This window comes from Ranitomeya variabilis, chromosome 2 (assembly GCF_051348905.1).
Source record: "Ranitomeya variabilis isolate aRanVar5 chromosome 2, aRanVar5.hap1, whole genome shotgun sequence".
Taxonomy (NCBI): Eukaryota; Metazoa; Chordata; class Amphibia; order Anura; family Dendrobatidae; genus Ranitomeya; species Ranitomeya variabilis.
Window position 1 is genome coordinate 706608724 of NC_135233.1, and position 18286 is coordinate 706627009.

An 18286-nucleotide genomic window follows, 5' to 3' on the forward strand; every position below is an offset into this window, starting at 1 on the left:
CGCATAGCATGCACCCATTCAACTCAATGGGTGATTGACATCCGAGTGCAGCCTGACTTTTGGCAGAGTGCAGCCCGATATATGTAGAGACAGGCAATGGAGAGGCTAACTTCTTCTTCGCCTGTGTGCTGCGACTCTTGCATGCGAGAAGATGGGAGCACAGAGCAGGGACACTCGGCTCCTGCGCGCAGCAGTTTGAGCCAAGTGTCATTAGCATCTCGCATTGGATGCCATACGCTAATGTGACCCCGGCCTTAGAGGGATTTTTCACTACATTGATATTGATGACTTCTCCTCGGGGCTCATGCAGACTACTGTAAATTATCTGTTTTGAGAGAATTGGGCAATTATGCAGGTCACACTGATCAGAGTGCAATCAGATTCTCTAGGATGAGAAGATTGTGCCAGTCTGCGGATATCAGAGTGCAGTCTGATGGATTCCAATGGACTCACTGACTTGCATGGGTGAGTGTGATCCTAATATCGGAACAAAATCGGGAATGCAGCAAATTTTTTTTCCTCGGACTATTTGTCTGAGGACAAAATAGGACATGTGCATGGCCCCATAGACTAACATTGGTCCGAATGTGATCTGATGTTTTGTCACATAGTACTCAGACCGAAAATATGGTCCTCTGCACTTGCTCTCAGCATAGATAAATCAATACAAAACCCGGACCCCCCACCGATCAGATGTTACCAGCTCTGGCAGTGGCCAGATGGCAGTAAACCGTGTATAGTGTGGAACACCATAGCTTTGTCCAACATTGTAGAATGACCACTGCAGATCAGTTTCTGTGGTGTCCAGCTTCGTACCCTACTCACCATTGCCAGAGCTGATAACACCTGATTGTGGAGGTGCTGGACCACCACCTGTCAGATATTTATGACCTAATCTATGAACAGCTCATAAATTTCAAAAGAGAGTATCAAGACAGGGGGGAACGAGGTCCATGTTATGTTTTTTCCCCCATTATTTTAATAGTACTTTTACAGAAAATCAGGCTGATAAGTGCACAAAATATAGGTATCATTCCAATCCATACACCACTAACCTCTCGAGAGAGTGCAGCTGTACAATTTGTGCACACAATGGATTTTGTCAGGCGGGTACGCTCTGTAAACCATATGAAAAAGCTCTAGATGCTAAAAAGAACGAACATATGGTCACATACTTATTTTAACTGCTTCAGGTTCCCAAAGATGCCACGCGATTAAAACAAATGACCTGACCATTCTTTAGAAAACACGGGTGGCAAAGTTGTAGCAAAAAAAGCCTAGAAAACTACCAAAAATATGTAAAAACACACGCTTCAGAACAAAAACCGCCAGAGTTCTGTTGAGTCTTCCTCCTGAAAAACTTGAATGGTTCGCACACTACAAGACTTGGTGTGCACATTCCTTATTACAGCCCCTGAGAGAACGTCTTCCAGACATATAGATGTATTAAAAGCAGGCTGTGAAGCCCCACTGACCAATGTTTCCTTAGTATACCACATGTATTCTACACAGATCCCAAATGTGGCTGTGTGAATGAGCCCCATCTATGATCAGATCTGGGCCCTCTGGCTACAACCACCTCGTACACAGGGAACATAAGGTCCTGAATAGGTTTTCTGAAGGACATGGAGAGTTAAACCTGAAGGCATGGCGGACAGCGAATCTGCAGTTCCCCGCACGACGGGGCCGCAGCTCCAAGTAGCACACGGTTTACCTTAATAAGCTCACTGATATTTTGGCAGCTGAAGCTGGAACTGAAGCCGCATGGCACAGAGGAGCACCCGCAGGCTGACAGGCAGCAATGCCCACAATGCCTGCTGTAACTCTAGAATGCCAGGCCTGGCTGTCAATGACCTCTGGAGTGGTGAGAACCCGTCTGCTGGGCCAACGAAGAGTCATCCTCAGACAAGTTTCAGAATATACGGAACATTTTTTTTTTTCCGCAGTCAAACTGTTTACAGGAATGAGTGAAATACTAAATCCTTGGAATAATTACTAGGATCAGTGAATAGGAGACTACTCCATGGCCATTTAGCAGTCACTTTAGTATTCGTCTTCCCCTTGGGATTCTTTTGCAGTATTTCAGCAGATGGGTTGGTTGCAGTTTAAACATGGAGGCCACATGGAGACGCTACTGAGGCCAAACGAGCGCAACATTATTTTCTCTTTTTTGGAGAGGGAAGGGTGTCATTTCCTTTGTATATACTATAAATGTACAGGATGGCAATATTCCTGTAAGGTTGTATTCACACTATATGTGCAGTGCACGTTTATTTTAATCTATGCCAACCCCCTGCTCAATGACATGCTACCCACAAATAGGAATACAATGTTCAACACAACCAGTCTAGTTTTAATACATCTTATGCTCAAGAAGCATATGCTTTAGGTCAAAGAGTCGACATATCTCAAAGGGACTGTTCCATTTAAAATTTTAATTATACCATTGTAGAAATTTAAAAGCAACAAAAAGCTGTAACTTACCTACTTACCGGCCCAGAGTTTCCTCTTTACCGCTGATCCAGTCTCTGTTAGGGTATGTGCACACGTTGCGGATTCTCTGCGGATCCGCAGATTTTTTTGCAGTGCAGAAACGCTGCAGATCCGCAATTGATTTACAGTACAATGTAAATCAATGAGAAAAAGAAAAATGCTGTGCACACTTTGCGGAAAAACCGCTGCGGTTTAAAAGAAGTAGCATGTCACTTCTTTTTTGTGAATCTGCAGCGTTTTTGTACCCATTCCATTATAGAAAACCGCAGGGGTAAAAAACGCAGCAAATCCGCAAGAAAACCACAGCAAAAACGCACAAAAAAACGCTGCGGAACCGCACAAAAAAACGCAGGTGCGTTTTCTGCCAGGAGAGGCAGAATCCGCACCAGAAATTCCTAAGCCTAATCCGCAACGTGTGCACATAGCCTTAATCTTCTACACTGGCCTGTGCAGTCGAAAGTGCTCGGAAACCGCTGCCACCAATGACTGGGCTCAACGGGTCATGCAGTTTACAACAGCAGAGACACTAGCTAAAATGATCCACTGCAGCAGTAACAAGCACTGGAGACATGATGTCACCACTGCAAGCAATCAACAAAGACCACGGCAGTGGCAGGAGACACATCAATACCACAAGCAATCAACAAAGACTGCGGTAGTGGGAGGAGACAAGATGTCACCATTGCAAGTAATCAACAAAGACCATGGCAGGAGACACAATGTCACCATTGCAAGCAATCAACAAAGACCACGGCAGGAGACACAATGTCACCATTGCAAGCAATCAGAGACCGCGACAGTGGCAGGAGACAACGTCACCACTGCAAGCAAGCAATCAACAAAGACCGCGGCAGTAGCAGTAAGCAATGTTGGAGATGCGGAAGGCAAATAATAGCTGTATTTGTTATTAGACTGTTAGGGTATGTGTCCACGTTCAGGAAACGCTGCAGAGCCGCAGCGTCAAACACGCAGCGTCCAGATGTTACAGCATAGTGGAGGGGATTTTATCAAATCCCGTCTCCACTATGCGTGGTAACACGCACCCGGCGGCCCTGCGATTCCGGACATGCTGCGCGTCTTTTAAGATCGCAGCATGTCCGTGTACCTTGCGGCGACGCTGCGTCCCCGCAAGGTAAATCACAGGGCCCTATGTGTGGGGTGCGATGATGCCGGATGTGTGCAATGAACACATCCGGCATCATCGCGTCACAGAAGGGGGCGGGGCTTAGGGCGGAGCCGGTTTGCCGCTCCGTCCAAACCGCCGGCCATCCTGAAGGTGGACACGTACCCTAAGGCAGTTAGTGGACAAATAGCGCGCTGCCGACAGAATTGAGACGTATATCCCAGTATGGTACAGTAAATTGGTGGATTATTTCAACATGTTTCGAAGTATATAGTTACTTCTTCAGGAAAGCCACATGTATGATATCAATTCGGTCGCCAAGTGGAGTATGTCCATTAACTCCCTTTACAGTCTGATGATCGTTTGCTGACCCCTGGATCCTGCAGCTGATTTTCTACATTATAAGCTGTTTTAAACAGATTGAACAGGTGAGTTTAATCCGAGTGTAAAGCTTGCTGTATTTCTCGGATAAGCCCCTATTTGAGCCGATCTCTTCTACAGTTTCTTAGTGTTTGTTATTAGTGATGAGTGAACATGCTCGGATAAGGCGTTATTTTAAAACACTGTGGTACAACAACATTTTAAAAAGGCACAATTCCTTTAAAAGTTATTACTGGCCACTACAGGATTCAGAGAAGTAAGTACAAAACTGAGCTGCCATCTTCTCATTTATCTCCTTACCCCAGCAGGCACCCCATGGTAGAGGGTCTTCTAGGCTCAATAGGCCCCAGCCTCCACAAAACCCTTATGCTCCAAATATTCCTTTATTATGAAAGGCTTCTTTTCAGCTACAGCAGCCAAAAACAGCTAAGTCGAGATCACTAGTAAGTTTCTAAGTGAACTACTTCCACCATAGGCACAAGATTCGTATTGGAAGCAGAACTTCTAGTGTCCTGTCCAAGGGTAAGAGACACATGACACGACACATCAATCACCACTACACGCTGGAGATGAGCACAATCCTACATGTAGGCTCTTAAGCTTGGAGACATTTATGGAGACCTCTTCATTCCTGCCCACTCACTCTTGTTTCTGCATCAGCACAACACTCTCTGCTTGCAAACAGTCTCATGTTAAAGGGGTACATAGTCTCTAGAAAAAGAAAACATAAAAACACTAAGTAGGAGGTTCATTTAGGACTATGCTTGTAAGACACGGGTGTTTAAGCTACAGATGTCCAGCTGAAAGAAAACTCCCAGAATGCCTTGACAGCAATCATCGGCTATCAGGGCAGTTGTAGTTTTATAACAGCTGTAGGGCTGCAGTTTGCAAATCATTGATGTAAGTAAATTAGGAGATTTCAGAACAGTCGTAACATCAACTTAAACACTGGATGAAAGTTTGCCGATCACGGCGGTTTCTACAGCATTAGCCAACCATCTGATTTGCATGGAGGCCTCCTGACTCTTGGCCAACAGATAATGTCGAGGAGAGAAGGGTCTGGCCTGCTGAAGGTCAACAGCCGATCCTTTTGCTTGGCATGAAGATAGGCCGTTGACAGAAAAGTGCCGCCAGACCTATGAGAGAAGAGCATAGTTGTTATGAGGGAACTTAAAAGATATAGAGATTGGTCAAAAGATGGTTTGGCTAATGCATGTGTGGCATGTCAGGCTTGACATGTCACTCTCCACAAGGAGAAAGGTTATTCCTTGGATCCCAGTCAGATGCCGCTCACCACTCAGGTCTCACACTTTGCACTGACGAGGGGCAGTACCCCGAAACAGTGTGTGCAAATTGAGATTCTGGTTTTGGCTTTTATCCTGAGAAAGGCTTGTTACAGGGTCGATATAGACTTTAAGGGTACTGTCACACAGTACCATTTTGATCGCTACGACGGTACGATTCGTGACGTTCTAGCGATATCGTTACGATATCGCAGTGTCTGACACGCAGCAGCGATCAGGGATCCTGCTGAGAATCGTACGTCGTAGCAGATCGTATGGAACTTTCTTTCGTCGCTTGATCACCCGCTGACATCGCTGGATCGTTGTGTGTGACAGCGATCCAGCGATGTGTTCGCTTGTAACCAGGGTAAACATCGGGTAACTAAGCGCAGGGCCGCGCTTAGTAACCCGATGTTTACCGTGGTTACCAGCGTAAACGTAAAAAAAACAAACCGTACATACTTACATTCCGGTGTCTGTCCTCCGGCGTCTCAGCTTCTCTGCAGTGTGAGCGCCGGCCGGAAAGCGAGCACAGCGGTGACGTCTGACGTCACCGCTCTGCTTTCCGGCTATGGCGCTTACACAGTGGAGAGAAGCAGAACGCCGGGGACAGACACCGGAATGTAAGTATGTACTGTTTGTTTTTTTTACGTTTACGCTGGTAACCAGGGTAAACATCGGGTTACTAAGCACGGCCCTGCGCTTAGTAACCCGATGTTTACCCTGGTTACCGGGGACTTCGGCATCGCTCCAGCGCCGTGATTGCAACGTGTGACCGCAGTCTACGACGCTGGAGCGATAATCATACGATCGCTGCGACGTCACGGATCGTGCCGTCGTAGCGATGAAAATGGTACTGTGTGACAGTACCCTAAGGATTGCAACTCCCAATAGGAGGCACTAGAGTTCTAATCCACTTGCTCTCCGAAGAGACAATTAACGAGATTTAGGCCGAGGTCACACGAGCGATGATTCTCTCATGCAAGAGAATCGGGCTCAAACTCGGATTGTCTGAGTGTCAGCTTACTGTTATCCAATTCTCTCGCATGGAAGAATCGTATGACAGGTGCAGAGAGGATGCAGAACTTAATTTCTCCCATCTTCTCAATTGTCTGAGTCCGCAGATGTTGAACTGCTCTAGGATAAGATTCGAGTGCAGTCCAATGTTTCACACGCATCCGTAGACTTAAATGGGTTACCGAATCGGCATGAAAAAAAAATAGCAGATCTGCATCTGACCCACAGAGTAACATTGGTCCAAGTGCTGTCTGATAAGACATCGCATAGCACTCCTCCAAGTTATACGCTCATGTGAGTGAACCCCTAGTGGAAGCCCCACTTATACCGAGGCCACATTATTTGGAGATATTTAACTACGTGTGGTTAGAAATATTTTTAGCGGTAAGAGCCAGAAGCAGTCAGGCCACCAAGAGATCAAACAGTGGCTATCAACGGCAGATAATGACTCTTGCGTTCCAGTTCGGAAAATTCAACATAAGAACAGAAAGGTTCATGATGCAGCGAAGGATGGGCTGTTCACATAAAGCTTCATGTAATCATGGCATTGTGCTAGGGATATATCAGATGTATGGGAGCGCTTGATGTTACCACTGAAGAATGGGATAGAGGGGAACCCCACATTCATCACAGGTGAAAAAATAAGGGGACCCTACTGGGAGGACTGGTTAAAAGAATGAACTGCTGTGACTACTGGGGGAGGGGGGGTGGACTTTGTTCCTGCTACTGGTAGGGTAATGCTGTGAGAACTTAAATGGGAAATCAGGTGTGAAGAATATGGGAGATATAATTTTATGTCAATCATTGGTATCCTATGTAGCATGGGATTATATGACCCACTTCAGTGTGCAGCTGTCTCAGCAACGTGGGGGGCCGAGCCTCAAAGACTGAGTGACAGATCTCACACCTTGACAAGCTCAGAGCAGAACAAAGGCTTGCTTGCAATATAGAATCCTGATGAAGCTGCAGACACCTTCTAGAACATTCCAGAAACATAATTCCATAAGGAAGATACTATACGTTCCAGCTGTACATATTGTATATTTCCAAGATCCCCAAAACATGGTGAATGCCCGCTTGGATCTCGACCCGTTCTAGCACTCAGGAGTATGGAGATACATAGAACATCTAGTAGAAAACAGATAGCAAAGCTGCATTTGGTCTTAACCAGTAGCAGGGGCCCAGACAGATCCGGTGGTGCCAAAACCGCCTCCATAGGACCGTCTATTAAAAGAATTATATTAGGTTTTATGAAGGACCTAGAAGCCAATTAGCAGCCCATGCGCCACGCGGCCCAGCGCACACATGGTTAACATCAAAAAGGTAATTGACATGATCCATCTGCTCATATCTTTTGTCCTACCACTATTATATTTGTGTACCTGACCATCATATATGTATAACCATTGAGTATACAGTGTATTGTCTAGAGTGTCTTTAAGGGTATTAAACATATAATTTAACCTTGGGCTACTCTTTGATCTCAATCCACAAGTCCATTTCTTGGCTTAACTTTCTATACTACCGGGGCTGGTTTCTGGCCCGATAACGGACCAGGCTTATATATAACAAAGGAACTGGTGGCAGTCCTACCGGGCTGACAGAGCTCTATTTCACAGGTGCTAGTGAAAGGGGCCTCTCAGGATTGCGAGGGTGATGCCATGTCAATGACTGTGTGGGCCACATCCTCTTACTCCCCGTGCCTCCCGAGGCACGTGTGGACCATGGATTCTGTGTAAAACTGTACAAAGCTGACCTCACGTGTCCCCAGGGGGTGTGGAACGTCACGTTGGTGATAATGGGGAGATCCCATTACCTGATATGTCTGATGTAATAGCGATGTCAGGAGGGTGGCAAGGTGCAAGTTCATCACACCAGGTTCTTGCTACCTAATCTGAGAGCAGCATTATGCTCTACATCATGCTGCAATCGGATTAGGTGACAAGAACCTAGGGAGACCCCGATTCCAGAGATATGTCAATTACTGGACTGCTTGCTATAGTTTTGATAAAAATCAACAGATTATTTATCACAAGAGGTCTAATAAACCTGATGCCACGTAATGCTCCATATTAAAGGAGCTCTGTATAACCCAGCCCCACCACTGATTGGCAGCTATATGCCTATTGAGAAAGTACACCGAAATCAGACAGTGGTGTAGGCGAGGGTTATACAGAGCTCATTCAGCATTCAGAGATCTGGTAGGTCTGAAGCAGATAAAATCAGATTTAACAAAACTACACCAAGCAGCCCAGTAGATGATACATCACTCGCATCAGGTTCTCTGCCCCTACGACATGCTTCTCGCAAATGGGGCTTCAAAAACCTGGTAACAGACTCCTTTTAAAGGGAATCTGAGACCAGTTTTTGCCACCTAATATGAAAGCAGCATAATGTAGAGACCAAGACCTCGACCCCAGTGATGTGTCACTTTAATAAAATCAGCTTTATCAGTAGTCAACCATATTCATGAGCTTTGTGAAACCTTCAAAATCATTGAGCAGCAGCTTTCTGTGTACATGTACACTGCGGGCAGAAAGCTGTCAATCAATGGTGTGGGCATGGTCCTACAGAGCTCAACATTCACATAACTGTTTTACCAACTGCAGATCTAGCAGTTATTTTATAAAAATGATAGAAAGCAGCCCAGTAAGTGATACATCACAGGAATCAGGGACTCTGACCCCACTTCATGCTGCTCTCTGATGGAGTAGCAAAAAACAGGTGACAGATTACCTTTAAAAGGAGTAACAATTGTTAATTTTATTCCATAAATCAATAGCACACATGAATACAAAAATAACTTTGTAATATATCTTATTAGAAAAATTTGCTTTCTGCTCCTGGACTGATATTTCACTCAATTTATGGTTAACCTGTGCACAATCTGTATTCAGTGAAGACAGATTATCCCACTACTGAGATAGGAGATGGCAGTTAGTGTTTTTAAAATTCTATGGAGGGAGAAGAAGAGGGACGAGCTGGACACAGACACATATTCTGCTGCAAGATCTCCAGAAAGGACAGGTATAGTTCTCCTTATAACTATATGAGTACAGCTACTATCTCAGTAATGGGAAATTCTATATAACGGTACACTGGATATGCATTTTACCAGTGAATTGAGAATGAGAAGATATATGACAAAATGTCTTGTTTTCAAGTGTTCTACTGATCAAAAAAATAAAATTAAACAGTTACTCCTTAAATATTGCATATCTATACCTGTCTCCACCAAAAACCAACGGATGCCAAATAGATCAACTAGTCAGCACCAGTTACTGGAAGCTGCAGAGAGGAGAAAGAAAATAATTAAAAAATCCACGTTACACAATATTCATCCTACGGAGACAAGAGGTAATTTTACGCCCATGATAATTGGGGGGGGAGGGGAGTGCCCAATTTATCGCTTTCCTTTTGCTGTAATTTTGCTCTTATCTCAGAATACAGCAACGTCCTTTGTGATTCTATCATTTTGAGGAAACCATATACAAAGAAATATTTCCCAGCTCTACACCTTTCCAGGAGAGTTACCATGGCAATATAAAAAGCAATGGTTAAAGAGTCTATCAGCCGAAACTTAGCGCATATCCTTGTGAGCGCTATAGCCCCAATAAAAAGCTCACCTTTAGGGTATGTCACATTGCTGCTTCTTCCACCGGTAAAAAAAAAATGTCAGTTTTTTCAAGCAGAAGATGCTTCAAGTGAATGGCTCCTTTTCTCTGGAGGTTTTTATATCTGAAGCAACTTTGTGGTTTTGGTAGTTTCCTGATAGCATATCTGCAGGTTAATAGCGTCTCTGTTGGCAATAGGTTGCCTTTATAGCAAAATTGCTGCCAAAATGTGCAAAGTGACATCCGGGCATCTTTTGGGCCTTCCTCTTTACTTATGTATTTAGTGTAGAAAGGACAAGTTGTCCGAGTAGTGGAATAAGAATTCCCATGAGCACAGCAAGTCGTTTTGACACTGCAGTGCATATGTGCATTTATTTTTACCTTCTTTTAACCACTTAAAGGGGTTGTCCGGTCTAAAACCACAAGTCCGCAGTCACTAAAGACTTGTGAATCCTCACAGTGCACACTGGGCGCGCTGACAATTCTCCGATGCCGGCGCCTGCATGGAGCGGTCATGTGACTGCAGACATGCCATTTTCATACTTACGGCCAAGGAGTGTAATGAAAGGGAGTGTAATGAAAGTCTGTGGTCAGTGTGTGGAGGAGCCAGAGAGCTGACAGCTGGGATTTCATAGGCTATGATGTAAGCTCACAGGAAGTCCGAGACTGACTTCCTGTCTACACATCAGTGCATGTACTGGACAGGTTGTCACACTAGGGATCACATGATTAAACGTCCTATAAAGAAGGACGAAATTCACAGATGGAACTGAGGTGGGATCATGTAAACTTAACAATGAGACATCTGATGGTGAGTAAGCATAATTTGTGCAAAACAAACGCAGGAGTGCTACCTTTAAGTCATTTACTTTTGTAAAGGGATAGTATTTCCCTCAAAAACAGAACACGGTTACAAATTACCATACATATAGGTAAAGTGCCAGCTCACACCACACCTCTTACCAACTAGGACATGGTGCTTGTTTGCCCCTGTCAACTTTTCCCCTACCATAACCAACAAAAATCATTGCAAAGGATTAAATCACTCATAAAATTTTAAAAAATAATTTGTCACCAGGTATTTGCCACCTAAAAGCAGCTTGATGTAGAGACAGAGACCCTGATCGATGTGTCACTTACTGGGCTGCTTGATGTAGTTTTGATAATCTCCTGCTGATAAAACAGTGGTTTTATCACTACAGGACTTGTAATCCTGCTGCTCTGTAGAACTCTGCTCGCACCGATTGGCAGCTCTCTGCCTATGCAGTGTACACAGATAGCAGCCAATCAGTGGTGTGGGCGAGGTTATAAAGAGAACTAGTAGATTTGTTGCAGAGAAAACAGTGATTTTATCAAAACTGCAGCAAGAAGCACAGTAAGTGATATCACTATAATCAGGGTCTCTGTCTCAACATTATGATGTTCTCCAATAGGGCAGCAAAAACACTGACTGCAGTCAACTCAACCCGAGACCACCTCTCCAGGGAACTGAGAGCTACGTGGTCTGTATCTAACAAATGTAATCCCTGCTTGTACCCAAACGGGGTTAGGATAGTCCGACCTAACAAACAAGCTAATGAAGGGTGGAAGGACGAGCTGCAGTGCCAGGCACAGGTCTGCATGATGCGCCTATGTACACAATAATTAGTTTCTTTTGTGGCAGGGTCCCAGAAGAGAGAACCCCACAGATCAGAAGTCAGTCTGATCGTTTAGAAGAATTCCTTCAAGATGCAACCGTTTATGGAATACAAGTCATCCCAACGCAACTCAGCAGGATCAGTGCACATCAATGTAATGTGTATGGGGGTCATTTGGAGTACTGATGATGGCAGTGAATGGGCCACCCATGTTCAATATCTCTAGAGACAAGCTGCTTCAGGAGATGGTTCTAACAAGCACAACGCTCAGAGGACACAGGGGCTGACCTTTCACTGCCATCATCTGTACTCCAAAAGGAGTACCTTATAATATCAATGCAGCTGGAGGTAAGGAAGTCGTCCGGGAGAAAGCAAGGGTTTTTTTACAGGAATGAAGACAAACCCCTTTAAAGGTGTAAACCAATACAAAGCCATTGCGGCCCCCAAGTCAGATGTGCAGACCACCGCAAGTTCTCACGCAGGTGAGGACGCACCATAAAACGCTTAGGTACTCCATGGTTATACCATTCCTGCTTGTTGCTCCAACGCGGCCTACTTTCCAGAATGCACCCTGAGTAGTTTTGGGCAAGGACCTGCAGTTTGGACCCCCCATACAATAATGCATGATGGCCCTGTGCCCCATCGAGCCCCTGCTGTGATTAGTCATTTAGAATAGTAGTACTGGATAGAAACGCAGAATCAGATTTACTGTACAAGTCTGAGCTTGCGTTCCTCACTGCCAAACATGCAAAAATGTTGAAGAGTTCTAGCTGCCTGCTGGTTTAACCCTTCGGAGGCATCATAGAGGCCTAGATTTAAAGAGTGACAATGCGCTTTAAATGATCCTATAAATGGTTAATGCCAATAGAAGCAATGAGACATCGTCCTACAAGCTGCCTTATAAATGATCCCATCAAAGGTGATCACACACTGCCCCCCATGTAACATGGCTCAGAGGTTCTTCAGCACTCCAAAACCCACCTTAGCATTGGTTACACTGTGCCCCATACTGGTGTGCGGTCCTCAGTAAGGCATGGTAGGGCGGGCAATTGATAGGGGTAATAGTTGCGGCCCTGCACAAAGCAGTCTGCTCCCAGCTGCAATGGAATGACTCCCTTTGACCTTCCTGCTAAGACTTCCCAAGTAGCCTCACACTTCATCATGGCACACTTTCTTGTCCAGGGCCGGAGGGAAAACTTGCACAGGGCTGCTGACAGCAGGAAGACAAAGTAACTCTGCTTCCATAGCATGAGGTAGACTGCAGTCAGGACTGGTGACGGAGCAAATTTATACGGTACTTATGGAGAATGGCCATGTTTCCCAGGCCACATGGCTATCCAAGAAAGTTGAGGACTGGTAAGGGCACAGGCATCCCCATGAACATGAAATGACTGGTGGGACCCTTTTAGAAAATAATGCAGAATTCCTAATTTTCCCTAAAAACATCAATGCCCACAAGAAGCAAAGAAAAGAGACTATTACTGTATATTACTCAGGTCAAGAAAAAATTACCCTGAACCAGGTCATACACAAACCACCACTCATGGACCATGTACAAGCACAGAGCCCTACCATTCTTTATTGGGCACTTCATACACCACATTGTGGTTCCTTATCAGGAACCATTTTCTACCCTTGAAGGGATTATCTGGGACTATTTTATTTTTTCTAATATTATCTACCGTTCTACCCACTGCCGGCTCAGAACAGTCATGGGCTGCTCCACATCAATAGAGCAGCTCCTCTTCTTCTTCTAGACAGCCGTTCACGTGGCTTGGCTAGCGAAGTCACGCTGATTGACGGCCAGCTCCCAGCAGTTAGGCAGTGGGCTGTCAATCAGCATAACATCGACAGTCACATCAACTGAGCTGGGCGGAAGAGAAGCAGCTGCTCTGTCGACGCGACATCAGCGGAAGTGGTCTGAACTGGCAGTGTCGGTGGCAGGCAGAACAGTCGAGGCAGCAGGGTTCCATTTTGGGAGCAGCGTGTGACTCTGGATTGTAATATAGTAAACGTTACTTCTTGAAAGTACAAAAATAAACTAGTATCAAGATGAAATAAGATACCGGTAACTTCTTTAAAGCGAATCATGATGGTTTTCCTCACAAACATATGTTATCAGCAGTGCAGAATAGATGCCATATTAAAGATTTAAACAGCAGTGTGCACAGGCCCTAAGGCTATGATCTGGTGCCGCTGCAAGAAAGGCAATATGCTGCACATACAAGGCTTGAGGTCTTCTAAATCAGTCTTTTTTGTTGTTTACTGTCATTTTAACTGTTCCACATTGTCAGACATTTCAGTGTAAAACAAAATGGGGCATGTTGACATTTAAAGGGAGTCTGCCAGCACTAAACAACTGTTCAAACCAAGCACTGTTTGGCATGACCTAACACTGTAGTACACCTTCCCACCGATCTCCACCCTTCTCTAGCTCCCGTAAAGCCAGAGCTGTCAATCAAGGAAGAACAGGCAGACATAGATGGAACTGAAAAAGGTGGAAAGCAGCATTGCACTGCTTGGCCATGCCAAGGGTACACCAAGTGCATGTGCTTGGTTTGAACAGTCATTGTGTGCTGACAGACTCCATATTACAGGCTCGGTCCTCTGCAAGAGATAAGCTGATGCCACAAAAGCCTGGAAGTGGTTTGTTCCCCTCTGTCCGCTAAAGTAAACATGCACACGTGGATAAATGAAGCTTGCAAGATCAGGCAAGGGCCACAGGGCAACTCTGGTCACCTGATGACAAATCTCACCCTACGATGCAAGACCTGTCTGTGTGAATACCTTGCAAAAAGAATAGTCAAGTTGCATGAAAGTCACATTTAACTTACTGTATATTCAAGTCTATGGAGTACAACTTGGGATCAAAAATCTATTATCTACAGAGGCCAGCAAACACCTGATGAACAAGCAAAATGCAGGTTTTTCAGGCAAGACTAAAAATCATCAATCTCGGCAGCATATCATCCTGTGTAAAAAAAGACATGTGCTGCCGAGAAGCTCTGTGTGCATGAAAGTGCAGGTGTCCTGTCTAAATAGTCCATTAAACAACCACTGATTGTCTTACATGTAGAGGTGGTCTTTTAACTGCATTGGTCGTCCAGGTTAAATGGGCCCCAACCTTCCTGAATTCTTAAAGGGATTGTGTAGTATTGCAACAGAAGTCTACAGTTACCCTATGGGATTGCCGAATCATGACAGCGTGCGGTACGCATGCAATCACGATTCCCCAGAATTGCAGCTACAGGCGGGCACCAAGTGATTTGCATACTTGCAGTCACATGCCAACTAGACACGCTCAAGTTCTCCCAATAGAAGTGAATTGAGAAAAGCTGGTTGAGACTAGTCGGCATGTGACCGCAAGTAGGCACACTGTCATGATTCAGCAGTCACAGAGTGTTATGGCAAATCTTAGAGATGCGATAACATAAATGAGAGTTGATCACCTCCAAATCTCAAATTTAACCATTTACACTTTCATATAGAAGATTACACCCCTATAAATGTTATACTTGTAGTCTGGATTTTAACTTTTTTTAGATAATTGTTTTATTAGATATGTAAATTAGGGGGCTTCTGTACACCCCAGTGTGTCCACAAGCTGAGTGCACCTTTCTGCTGCCTCGGTTACAATCCCTCACACATCTCTTTATGCTGACTGACAGCACTTGCTCTGCAGCACGTGGATTGACTCCCCAGCCCTGCACACACTGACACTGCAAGAGCCAAGTGTACACAGTGTCAGTGTGCGCAAGCTGTGTTGTTTGCATCCCCTCTCCTGTGTGCACCGGCTGCCTGGATTGCACAGTAGCAGGTGGCTCATGCGGACAGGAGAGGGGATGAGAGTAGTCAATACAAGCGCTGTCAATCATTATAAGCGGAAGTGTGGAGGACTGGCCAACGCCAAGGATAGACCGAGGACTCTTCTATATATAATAAACGTTTTATACAAAACACAGTAAGATCTACACTACAGCTATGGTGTTTATAGTGGTTAATTCCCCTGTATGAATTTGAGTTTTGGGGGCAACAGATTCCCTTTAAGTGCTTTTGTTTCTGTGAAGACCAGTAACAGCCATAGAACACTTCACTGCTCAGTGGGATATTATTATAGAATGGTGCCCATGGCTAAGGTTGGAGCCATCGTACATGAGCATTATTTTCCCCATTTGCCCAAGAGTCGGTGTCACCATTGTCACACGGAAAAAAACTTTCAGCAGTGTACATGCATTGGCACAAAAACAGCAACTGATAAGAGTGTGTCGGGTTTCTTTCAAAGTAGACACGTCGAGCACAGTGGCAGAACCATTACACGACATTCACCTCCGAGGTCTGATGGATCCACTGACTATCAACGGGTTTGGACTCCCACCAAAATGTGGGTCCAGATGCAGCATGATGGATTCTACGACAAAGGTTCTGTGCCTACCCTAGGACGCAGCCACAGTCAGGGCATTGTATGGGCATTGCTTGGGGGCAGAAGATTTTCACATATGGAGTCTGGTGAAGCCTGTAGGCTCAGCCCTAAGGAGCCATACAGACTGAGCCCCACTGCAGTAAGGCCAAAGGGTCTCATACATTTGGCCATAATAAGCACCCACATTGCTGTTTTTGCCTTTGACCTCCAATTTTATATGAAGGCGGTTTTCTTTTGGGGTCCTATACTATAAAGCAATGGTCATCAAGACGCACTACTTCACAGGGAGAATATGGTGCCTCACGGGGACAACACATACAAAGTATATGGACTACCTACAGAGCCGCAATACAAACGCCCGCGGACGTGTGATGCCCGCGGACGTGTGATGCCCGCGCGCGCAACTTTGTACTGAAAGCTTGGAAAAAACAGACTGACCCAGTACAAATAATGATTGCTCCAGATTATTTGCCGATAAGCAACCAAAAATGCCCCGAGCAGAGATTACAGTCAGCAATTGATACCTGCCATCAGCACTGCCAGTCTTGGCTGCCAGGGAGAGGAGGGTGGCAGGCTGCTAGAGGGATTATTCCTTTTGTTTTATGGGGGATTTTCAGAATCAGCAGGAGTCTAATTATATCACTCAGATTTTTTTGCGGCACGTCCCCAGGACACATTATATTGACGCCCATAAAGGAAACGCATTGATAGCATCCAGCAGAATGCCAGCGGTAGGCACCGCAACGTGTTTAATAATTAGATCCCTATAAATCTGCTCCTCCTGACGTCCCCTCTATCTGGATCTTTGCTGACCCTACAGAAAACCCAGCACACACAATACCCCATCTAATGGGAGGCAGGTGAGTGCGGGCACACGCCAGGATCGTTAGCAGTGTGATGACAGTGTGGGAGGCGCTGCCGCTTGTCCTCTGGGTAACACGTCTGTGCCAGCGCTCCCGTCTCATTCCCCGGCAGGTCATGTGAGGACCCCCAGCCCCTTCTGCCCACTCCACAGACAGGTCAGAGAGACCCCAGGTCCGATCCTTGAGGTGGTGGCCTGTCACATGCTCTGCCACCCAGCGTGTCTGGGAGACTAGCCCCATTGTGTCTGCGGACCATGGCACAGACTGTGGCAGCAGGGCTCATGCCCTCACCTAGAAGGGCACACACAGAGATGGCACCTGGCATATAAAGGCCTTCTCTTACCTGCAGGGGTGGCCCCGAACACCCGCACCACGGGCACTCTCCTCACAGGGCAGTCTCTGAAGTGGGAGCGGGTTACATCCAGGCCGGGCACCGGGGCAGCCAAGTAATAATCCGCAGTGACCAGGCGCAGGGAGAACATGGTGAGGCTCGGTGCTAGCAGGGTCCGTGCAGGGTCCGCGCAGGGGCCTGGGAGAGGGCATGTGCTCAGTCACACACAGGCTGGCTGCATGGCTCTCAGCAGCGCTCCGGCTCAGCACTCGCCGGGAGCCTCATGCTGTCAGCTCGCCCCCGCGCCGCCCCTCCTGCTCCGAGTCACACTGCAGCCGGCCCGGGCTCACGATCCCTCCGGTCACGGCTCTGGCTGCGGCCGCCGCAGCTGTTGTTGCCATGATGGTGACGTCACGGGGAGGGAGAGTGACAGGCTGGTGGGGGCGAGTCGTGGGCGTGCCCAGCGTACGCTGTGTGGGAGGAGCGTCGGACACGCCCCCACTCGTACGCTCGTTGTAGTAGTAGTAACCCTTGGCGTGCCGCCCTCTGCGCACAATGGGTGACCCTCGGGGGTATGGGGGGGACAGGAAGTAGCGCGGACTTGCACTTGGCCTTTGGGATAGCGCCCCTACAGGTTGTGCAGCTGCTGCACCTCCGCTGTCTCGCGGCAGCACTTGTGAGCAGTCCCGGGCGGGGGGATGCTGCAGACTCACGGCCGGAGATCAATGAGGCTTCCGCGCAGGCGCCGTAGTGTCCTGTTTAGACTTGTGTGGTTCTATTGTGCAGAGAAGCGGAAATGGAGAGCAGATCACTAGGACGAGAATGGGCTGCGGTGCACACGCTGCATTCTGTGCCTTCTTCCGTTACGGCAGCGGCCTTTTCATCCCATTCAAGTGGGGCTGATGTTGTTCCGTCCTAATAAAATTTGGTGCAAACTGAATCTTCTTCTTAGGCCACGTTCACACAGTCAGTATTTTACCTCAGTATTTGTGAGCTGAAACTTGGAGTGGGACCTGAAAAGCGGGCGCCGAATTCTGTCCTGTACAGCTCCGCTGGTAATGGAATATTCCCAGCTCATACCATGGGGCCGACACCGAGCCACGCTGCCGGGAAACTCCACGGAG

General features: G+C 46.5%; 1 protein-coding gene across 1 annotated transcript in view; it reads right to left on the reverse strand.

Annotated features, from left to right (window-relative positions):
* REV3L (REV3 like, DNA directed polymerase zeta catalytic subunit) overlaps positions 1 to 17572 on the reverse strand; it is a 263811-nt gene extending 246239 nt beyond the window's left edge. The window contains exon 1 of the mRNA XM_077289474.1: positions 17175 to 17572. Coding sequence (XP_077145589.1) covers positions 17175 to 17313 — 139 coding nt within the window. The 5' untranslated portion in view covers positions 17314 to 17572. The remainder of the gene's footprint in view (positions 1 to 17174) is intronic.
* Between the last annotated feature and the right edge of the window lie 714 nt (positions 17573 to 18286).